Here is a 10,270-nt window from a genome sequence, read left to right on the forward strand (position 1 = left end):
GAACCGCAACTGTGAGCAACAATAAACTCTGAGGGGTGATTTGTCTCTGAACAAAGCGTTGTGCAGCTGGGAGATGCCTCAGAGATGACTTGGAGGGTGTGGAAGTGTCATGGGGTAGGAGATGGCCTTTAAGATAAAGGCTGGTCTGGGTTGAAGGCAGCAGCAGGACGTGGCTGCTGCACTGCAGAGGCAGTGGGAGGAGAGGCGTGGGTCAGATGTGCTGCTGGCACTGGCTCTGGGAGCCCTGTGACAGAGGTGTGGTGCCTTCTTGCCTTCCCACTTGCTCTGCAGCTTTTGCTTTTTAATGCTGTTGTTTAAAGAACAGTGCAGAAGACCAGCCCCTTCCACCTCCCTCAGCCCTGTTTCAGAGTGAATTTGAAAATCAGGGTCCTACAACTGAGAAATGCGGAGGGATTGGTGGTTCCTTCCTCCAGTATCACACTTCCAGGACCAGTGGTGTGCATGTGGAGTGGCAGGGTCTCTTCTTGTGTGTCACCCATGATGGTTCCTCTCTCCTCTCTGATGTAGGATGCTCTGAGTTTGGGAAATTATTGCAGATTTTGAGCCCTAGAACAAGAAATAATTTGTGGGGAATGAGATGATTATATCAGGGCACATGCTGTGTGACTTGTCCCTTACGAGGTACAGGACAGAACCTGTGGATGGGAGAAAGGATTTAGTTTTGTTGCCCAAATGCACAAAGGAAGGTTGAACCTTGGAGATTTTCTGGTTCTGCTGTGTTTGGGGTCAGAAAAGCCCTGGGGGTTGCAGGGATGTTGTTTAAGGAGCAGAATTGTGTTGTAGGTAATGCCAGACCATGGCTGAGGCCCTCTGTTAACTGTCTCACTCCTCCATGGCACCAATATATGTGTCCTGGTGATGAGCCTGAACAGGGAGCAGATCCAGAAGAACTCCTGGCAGCTCTGAAATCTCAGGCTGACCAGTTTAATGGCTCATCCTGTTCTGCTCACTCTGCTTTCCGGGCATGCGAGGCTTGCACGCAATTGGCAGTGCCCAGTCCTTTTCCAGGCTGTCTCAAGCGTGTCCTGCTGGGACTTGGGGCTGAGCTATTGGAGATTCCAATTGAGTCTAATATTTGTAGAGCCTGATTTGTGGGGAGGCCTGTCCTGCCACAGCTTCTGGGACTTGTTGGGGTAATTTTAGCACACTCATTAAGGGAGGACAGTACATTTTTTTCCCTTAACGAGCAAAGCTGCTTACTAAACAGGAAGAGAAAGGAGGGGGACGGGCAGGCAGGAAGGGTGATGGGGAGTGTAACAGTGCTTTTAGAGGTCATTGGAGTTATCTGGCAGGGATAAGCAAGCCCCAGAGTGACTTTCCAGCATTTCTCTGGTTCAAACCCAAAAGCTTTAACAGCTTACTTGCTGCAGATACGAAGCCTGAACAGAGCTGCCCCTACAGCAGCATGTGAGGCTGTGACATTCCCCTCTCCTGCGGCCACCAGCACCCAGCAGTGAGCTGTGAGATGATGGGAAGCACCTGTTGTGCCCAAATATCAAGGGAGTCACATGTGGTGCTACCAGCATATCCAGCACTGTGGACCACAGCTGAGGGATGTGCATCTCTCCTCGCACTTCTGCCAGGCACTTGCTCGTGCTCCCTCAGCCCCAGCTGCTCTGTGAAGTTAATCCCTCCCAGTCAGGATTTTCATAGTGGCACCATGTTATTAAAATGTGTGAAAAACTTCTCCCATGCAGAAATAAATGTGTCAGCTTGGAAACAAGGGCAAGTGGAGGATGGAGCTGCGTGGAGGAGGGACAGGTGCACAGGGTCCCTCCCCAGCAGCAGCGTTTCTGCCGTTGCGTTGAGCTGAACTGCATAAAATAACTTACAGTTTAATTACAGGGGCTCCTGCTTGTTGGTGTCATTAATGAGGCAACTGGCTTAATTTAGCTGAATAAAAATGGCTTTAATAGTGGAAACACTTTTGGCTGCTGGGTAATTAAGGGAAAACTAAAAATGCTGTCTCCTCTTGCACTAAAGTCCGCTTGTTCTGGTCTGCAGATATCCAGATTCCTCTTTGTCCCACCCTCGCCCATCCCTTTTTTAACCCCAGGAGATTGTTCAGGAGGTGCACTCCATGGCCCCATCTGTCCCTCATGCTGCCACAAAATGGCAAAGGTCACCTCCCCTTCCCTGTTGGTCGCCAGCGAGGTCTTGGCAGTGCCTGTGGGAGCTGTGGGGGAGTGTGCAGGATGTGGCGTGTCCCCTCCTGAAATGTAGGAAGAGGATGGAGGGAGAGAGCAAGGACTGGGATTTAGCTGTCACTCAGTGGTGACAGCCTGCCCTTGAGGTGTACAGGGAGATGCTGGTGGAGAAGGCTGGTGGGGATAGGAGCAGGAGCCTTGGGAGCACGGCTGCTGCAGCAGGAGGATTGTGGAGTGGTGTTGAGCCTCAGCCGTGGGTGGGTTGGGTGGCTCTACCCTGGACCTGGTCCAGGTGAGCTCCATCCAAACCCCTCTCTCTACTCAACTCTTTTTGGAGGTAAAAAGCACCCTGGCAGCTACTTCTAGAGACTGTCTCCATGGAAAAGAGCATCCTGTGAGTGATGGAGAAAATGTCCCGTGGCAAAGAAACAGTTTGAATACGTTCCAGGAACGCTGATGGCAGATCTGTCCTGGAAGAGAAAGGCTCCTGTTCATTGCTGAGAAACACACAGGGAAGGCATTTTGCCTCCCTCTGCCTGTGTTTCCTCGACGTGTGATGTGCTTTTTTGTTACAGGTGGAGCTGATGTATAGGCTGTTATAAAGGTTGTCTGGCACACTGCTGCAGACTGCTTCCACTTTCCTATAATTCTGCCAAATTTTAATTGCTCAGGCTGAAGTTTTCTGTGCTGGGTGTCTGCTCCTGGCTGATTCTATTTTTTATTATTACTTTCTGGTCTCACATAAGAGCTTTCTCAAATGTGTGAGGTGGTAGCAGGGAGGTTGGGAAAGAAGCTGTTTTGCTCAAGCTAGAAAATACTGGTGATTCTCCTGCTACAGAACACTTGCACCCTCCTTTTGAGCAGGAAAAGAAATCTTGTCAAAGGGCAGATTTTTCTTGGAAGACTTGGTGTTGCTCAGGGACATCTTAGGTCAGCAGAATGGCTCTTGGTCCAGTTGGAGGGGAAAAGTTTTGAAAAGGATGTCTTGGGACACTGGTGTTGGTGTGGGAGGACATAAAAGTGGGGAAGATAATAGGAAATTTGGGCATGGACAAGGAAATTGAGGCTGAGAAATATTTGGGAGTGGTCGGAGAGCAATGAGTAGTGTGGTTCAGCCAGCTGAGAGGGAGAAGGAAATGGGTCAGGAAGGAGAGAGCTGGCACTGCCCAGCCACAGCATAGGAGGATGGGGGTTCACGTCCCTGCAGGTAACAGGGATTTTGAGGTGGCAGCAGACTTTTGGCCTTGGAAATGCAGCAGGAAGGCAGAATGGGCCTGTGAGAGGCCTTGATTTGGAGCTGTGAGAGGACTAGTCCTGGATGTGAGTGCCTTGATTTTCCCCAACCCTCCCCATTTATGCTGTACAGAGCACTGGGAAACTTGGTGTGTGCAGCTGAGGTTTGTGAGTGGGGGGAACTTTGCAAGCACCCAACAGGAGTTAAAGTGCTGGAGCTCAGAGCCTCGCCTGTGGAGCCATAATTTAATCTCTCCTCATGTGCATGTACTGTGATTCCATCTCTAATTACAGAATTACATGCTCACTTCCCCAGGAAACCTGCCCCATCCAGCATGTGGGATGGATCTGTTCTGGGGACAGATCACTGCTGTGCAGTGAGGTTTCTCTGGAGGAGCTCTATTTTCTGCAGTGCAAGTCAGTAGCTGTACCCTTTTGCATGTGGAATCCCCGTCCTGGCATCTCTGACCTTTTGAGTTTTTGTGACCGAAATGGTGTATTTTTTGATGTGTGTTTGTGTGCAGCCCCTTTCGGTCTCTGTGCTGAGGTCTGAGCCTGAGGAAGGACCTTTGTGAGGTTTTGAAGTATCTAAGGTGTCTGTTTCCAGTGACAGACACGCTCCTCTGTGTGTGTGTCCAGGCTGGTCTGAAGCAGAGCCGTGGGTGTGTGTCCCCCTGACCAGCCCTGCAGAAGTTGATGGTCAGGTCAGATCAAACCTCTGCTCTGCCCTTTGAGAGCAGAGTCTCCTGCCAGATGTGTGCAAGGGAAGACCCATCTCCTCTCTGCCTAATGCTTGCTGTGGGTTGTTGTCTGGGGGAGGGAGGAGGTGGTAGGAGTTGGTTTCCAGGCACTGCAGGAGATGAGAAGCGGAGCACATCTGCCTGGCAAAGCTCCTTGCATTAGTGAGGATGTATCCTTTCTCCATCTCTCTGTGTCCTAAATTGTAATAACACGATCATGCTATTTTTGATTCACTTATTTGTGTGGAAAGCCTGTTGTTTTTTCTCTTCTCTTTCAGAATCCAATTTTCTCTTGACATTTCTGCCTAATGTAGCAAAACATGACCTTTGAGAAAGGACATTCCAGCGAGATTCACTCCCTCCTCTGCATTTCTGCCTCTCTCCCACATCTTGCTGTCTCTCATGCATCCCCTTTACGCTTCCTTCTTCTCCCTGGGCTGGGGGAGGGAGTTTACTGTCTCACTTTTCAGTAACAGAGAGTTGCTCCTTCCCCTCCCACTTTTCATCTGTCTTTACAAAATTTCCAGATGCTCAGTGCCCTGGGGTGGATAAAGGAGGGAGCCTTGCAATGTTTTCCTTCCCCCCTTCTTAGCTTTACCTGCCAGTTTTACCACCTTTGTCAGAGACTGGAAGCAGTTTGTCTACAGACATGGGAATGGTGGGATCATAGTCATGTGAAATGAGGTACCTGTGGTTTGCTGTGGTTCCCGCAGCAGGATAGTCTGATGTGAAGCAGAGCCAGAATTTTAAAAGGCAGCGCTGTGCCATCACTGTGTTTGCGCTTGTTCTTCTGCCAGGCTCGTGGACAGGCTTTGGGACAATGCTCTGCTGTGTGAGCAGCATCTCCACTCCTAATTGAAGAGTTCTGTGCAGGTGGGACAGGACCAGAATTGTTTGTCCCTTGCTGAGACCCAGTGTAAGGGAAGAAATGCATCTGTCATCCCAAATCCTCGTGCATCAGACCTGTGCCAGCAGGAGCCATTCAGGGTTAATTTTAGCACTTATTTGCAAATCAAACAGGGACTGGGGGCTGAGCCCTGCACAGCTGGGCTGCCTTGGGTCATACCTCCTCTCTGGCCAGCCCAGAGTTGAATGAACTTCAGATGATTCATGCCTCTGGCCCTTCATCGATCTTCCCTGTGGGCCAGGCTGAGGCAGAGGGGTATCCTCAGCCTCAAGCTGGGCTGCCCTGCCTGCCTGCGGCTCACAGCAGGGATGGATTCAGTGAGGGATGTGAGGCTGCACCTCCTGTGTGTTCTGGAGGTGTTCTGTGAGCATTTGGGGCTCTCCCAGAGCTTGTGATCACCCATTCCTCTGCTCACTCACCCCATGGGCTGGTCACTTGATTGGTGGCTCTCAGGCTGGCCAGGTGTCCCTGGGAAGGCTGGCTGGGACAGAATGTGTATCACTGCCATCTTTTTGTGCTGTTAGATACCAGGGGCTTTTCTCCTTCTGCTCACCCTACTCCAGACACATTTCTTCCTCTTGTTTTTATTAATTCAGTTCCTTTTACATTCTTTCATCCTCTCTGGCTTTCAGCTAAAGAGAAGATATCTGCTGGGTTGCAAAGCTTTCCCAGGTGGATGAGATTTATGTTTTTGCAAGTTTGGGCAGATGGAGAGAGGGATGGGGAGCTTTTGGCTGCTGTAGCAGTGGTACCCCTGGGTGCAAGCAGCACACAGCCATTCCGGGACACCTGGAACGCAGAGCTACTGCAGATCATATGAGAACACCTTGGGTAATCATCGTGCTGTCATTTGAACCTGGCTGTTACTATTTTTAACGTGAGGTTTGTGCTTAATTTTTTGTTCAAGTTCTGAAATTAGACTTGTTCTTTTTGCTTATGGTTGGTTGAGCTCCAGATTCACGGGCAAGAGTCAGACATTGGATTTTTTTTTTCCTTAACATTGCAGCAGGATATAAATCATTTTTCCCCTTAAAAAAAAAAAAAAAAAGATGAGAAAGGGTTCATTTGGGTTTGTCCTCATTAGACTCTCCCATTATGAAATCTGGACTTGAGTTCTAAACTGCTTGACAGCCTCCCCATCAAGGAGGATGATGAGCTCTGTGGAGGTGGTAGGGCCGTGTGCAGGAAGAATTATTTACAGTGACTTCTTTCTTCTTTTTTCCCCCTTAATTTTCAGAGACCTCTCTGGGAACCGGCTCACCACTCTGTCATGGCAACTCTTCCAGACACTGCGACTCTTTGAACTGTAAGTCCCACCCTGGGGGTATCTCCTGGGAAAAGACAGGAGGCTGAGAGGAGGAACGATTTCCAGATAGAGCTATTTTGAAGCCCGCAAATAATTACCTAAAACTCCAGTGGGCAGCAACATCCTTGGGAGGCTTTCCTGGGTATGGGAGTACCAGAGCAGAACTGCTTCTCTTTTAACTTCACAGCAGCTGCCTAATTAATGTCGGGATGATGAACAAGTCATGCTTGGAGTAGTAAATGGTTGACTAACTCTGCGAGCACATTAGAAATACTTACTAGGCCAGATTTTTGAGTGAATGTCTTCAAACACTTGCTCTCATCTGTTGCAGGGTAGGGATAACTGCTTTTCTTTAGTTGGTACACATGCTTTACAAGACACCCCTGCATTTAGGCTGATGATTCCCTTTCTCTGTAGCAACAGAGGCACCTTCCAGCTCTGATGTGGGAGATGATGAGATAGTTATATCTCCTGGGGCACTGGTGGCCTTCAGCCTGCTGAATTATTGATAGAGCATTCAGCATCATGCTTGAAGAATAAGTGGACACAAAATCAATGGAGCATTGCCCTGATGACCTGTTTTGTTGAATTTTAGAAATAGTTGTTTGGTGGGTATAAAAAAATATATATGTAGGATTTGTCCCAGAGGATCCTGGGAAGCTCCATTCATCCTCACGATGATCAATAGAGCTGTAAGCTAGAAGTGACTTATGAAAGAATAAAGACAGTCTTTCAAGTGGGAGTAAGTGTGTTATCACCAGTGTTACTGCAGTGTATTTTATTTCTGTCAAATTGTTAAATGAAAAATACTAATAGTGATATTAGAAAATGGAGAAACGCCCTTCTGATGGGGAAATTTGGCTTGCAGAGTTAAAATGCTGAATTCAGAATTCGTCTCCTTGCTGATTACAGCTCTAAATATTTTTCAAGCCTGGCTCGGGTTTCAATTTTAATAGCATGAGTCATTTGTATTCTTAGACCTTTACTTATTGTCATTGCACTGTCTGGCAAAACTCAGATTGATGGTTGTTACCCAAGAGAGACCCAAGAGTGGAGGAGCAAATGGGGCTGCAGTCCTGAGCTGGAGGCACTCCCAGGGCCTGGGGTAATGGTGAGCCTGCAGATTAATGGGAATACTTCCAAAGGGGCTTGGTTTTATGTGCTTTTGCTTCATTTGGTCATATTTTGTTTCTTCAGGCACATCCCAGGTCTGCCAGCTCCAGCCGGGCTCAAAAGACCAATACCAAGCACAAAGGGAATTGAGAAGCTGCTGTTGGGCAGCAAAGGGTACTTCACCTGATGAATACATCTGTGTTCTGATATGATGCTCCTGGCAGGGAGCTGGTGTGCTCAGGGTGGCTTTGGATGGTGTCAGCAGAGTCACTTGGGGCCAGCACTCTGCAGTATGGCAAGTGGGACTGAGCTGAATTACCTGGCTCCAGTTGGAGCTGTGCTCAGAGCAGTTTTCTTGGGGATAACAAACCCCAATGAATGAAAGAAGTAATGCACAAAGAAGTGTGGGAGATCACAGGGCTGGTTGGTAGGAAGTCATGGTGGGGTGGGAAAGCAGTACTGATGTGGTGTGTGTTTTCCACGGCCTCACATGGGCAGCTTTGGCATCGTGTGTGGCAGGAGCCTCAGCTGAACCTCTCCTGCTCCAAGCTGTGAAAGGGGTCTTGGCAAACCAACCTCTGGCACCAGCTCCAGTGAGCAATTTAGACCTACAAATGTGCCTGCCCACGGGGGCTGCCTTGCTGTTGGCTGGGCTGGAGTAAGAGCCTGGCCAAGTTCACTTTTCCTAAGGAATTGCTTTAGGTGCTTCCTGACAAATGTTCCTCTCTGAGTTCCTTGTTACTAAGGACCCTCCATCCACATGAGCACAGCTAGGAGGGGGTTACCAGAATAATGTGCTGATGCTGGTCCCCAAACATGACAGCAGAGGGGTATTTTATCTCGTACCCACTGGGATGTCAGTTTTTAAGGGGTAGGGGGATGTGCCTGCAGTGTCCTTCCTGGGGCCATGAAACTGTCCTGATGAACTTTGGATTTGTTGGAAAGAAGGCAGTACACAGGTGTAGCCAGAGCTATTGGCTCTGAATAATCATTCACATAAAGATGTTGGGAATTAAGGTAAAGACATGTTACCTACTGTGGGGTGGTTGTGGTCCTGACTGCTAGAAGGATTGGACCTGTTGGTGAGGAAGAGCAGATCTCCAAGATGGGAAGAAATTACTAATGGATCCCCAAAAGTGGGAAATACTGTATTTTTTTTTTTTTTTTTTTTAAGAAATGCAGAGGATGGGTGAGTAAGAGACAGTTTTTTGGCACACTGAGCTCCAAGGAGGCTTCCAGAACCTGGGAAGGAGATGGAATACATGGCCCACATAAAGCGAGTGTGAAACACTGGTGAAAGCTAGAAAGGGAGTTGCAGATTGACATCAGCCAAGGACTTGAAATTGCGCCAAAACTCTCTGGAAAGGGAGAAAGTGGTGAGCAGCAGAGACTGATGCAGAGACAGCAAAGTGTGAAGAAGGCAGGCTGAGCAGCAGCATTTGTACACAGCAGTGGAGAGGCCGGAAGAATCCAGGGATATGTAGTCCACTCTTCTCCAGAGGGTTAGGTCTGTGTGGAGGGATGGTGGGACAAGTGGGTGCAGAGGCCCACCAGTGATGCCTTATACTGAATTCCAGTGCCCCTGTGCTATCAGGAAATCATGGATCCGGAGGGAGGGTAGTCATCCAAGCCAAAACTGTGACTGACAACGAGGCAGCTCGGAGCAGTGGAGCTTGTGGTGAGGGAAGCGATGGGAAGATTGTCCCCAGGAGAGTGTTGGGAGGAGAGGAACTACAACTGGTTGTGACATGGAGATTGCCAGGGAACACGAGACCTGACAAAGCCACTCACAGTGAACAACGAGGAGGAAAGATCAGAAGACTACTGGGCAGGTGGATGGCAACTTGGGGCTTGAAATTGCTGCTTGGCTGCATCCAAGGCATCGCAGCCTCATGAACGTGGTATTGCTATAAAGAAGAATCTCTTGTTCGACAGAGTTGAGATTTTCTCCTGCTGACTCACTGAAGAAAGGATGGCAAAAATGAGGCACACGTCCAGAGAATATTATCTCTTGCTCGTTCTGGCCAGAAACAAGGCTTGGAATAGTTTCCAGTAACTCCAGCCCTAAATTCCATAGCATGGGCTGACCTTGACCAGCAGGGCTCAGGCTAATGAGCGCACAACTCTCCTAAGTCTGAAGCTGAGTGTGTGCAGGGAAGCATCTGACACATGCAACAGCTCATAAACATTGGACTTAGAGCCTTTCTTATCCAGAAGTCACAGCTGGTTTCCTCTGTCATGTCCTTGGCTTCCTTTGTCATGTCCTCAGAGAGCTTAGGGCTGACATTTCAAGAAATTCCTTCCCGGAAAAACCTAAGACTCTGGATCCAATTACACCTTTGGTTGTATAAAACCTTGTAGTCCTGAACATCTTGCTGCTCTGCCCAACCCATCAGCATTTCTAATACCATCAGTCCTTGCCAAGCTGCCCTGCAGTACATTCCTGCAATGCTACAGCAAGAGGCTTTGGAGGGGATGGAGCACAGCAGCATCTCTGTTAATGTTATGAGTCCAACTTAACATGGTCTGTGCCTCCAGCTTTGAAACTTATCACCGCCAGCAGTCCCAGTAATAGAGCTGTGGCCAGACAGTGGGTACTTGCCTGCTCTCTGCATTAGCTGAGCCAGCTGTCAGACACTGCACAGCGCTCCCTGTCCCATCCCTTTCTATCCCATCCCTTTCTGTCAGGGATTTGGAAATAACAGTTCTGGTTGGACCACCAAGAGAAACCTTGGTTCTGGGAAATTAATAGGAACAAAATCAGATTTTTTTCTATCTCTGCTGAGTGCTCTTTGGTTCTCAA

The 10,270-nt window shown here is 48.7% G+C and overlaps 1 protein-coding gene across 4 annotated transcripts in view; it reads left to right on the forward strand.

The window, feature by feature from the left end:
• Positions 1-10,270, forward strand: part of NTRK3 (neurotrophic receptor tyrosine kinase 3) — a 205,778-nt gene that overhangs the window by 47,501 nt on the left and 148,007 nt on the right. For all 4 annotated transcript variants that reach the window (XM_008640094.1, XM_008640097.2, XM_017742674.1 and 1 more), the window contains one exon: positions 6,286-6,354. In XM_008640094.1, the coding sequence (XP_008638316.1) occupies positions 6,286-6,354 (69 nt within the window). The remainder of the gene's footprint in view (positions 1-6,285; positions 6,355-10,270) is intronic.

This window comes from Corvus brachyrhynchos, unplaced genomic scaffold (genome assembly GCF_000691975.1).
Source record: "Corvus brachyrhynchos isolate BGI_N302 unplaced genomic scaffold, ASM69197v1 scaffold97, whole genome shotgun sequence".
Taxonomy (NCBI): Eukaryota; Metazoa; Chordata; class Aves; order Passeriformes; family Corvidae; genus Corvus; species Corvus brachyrhynchos.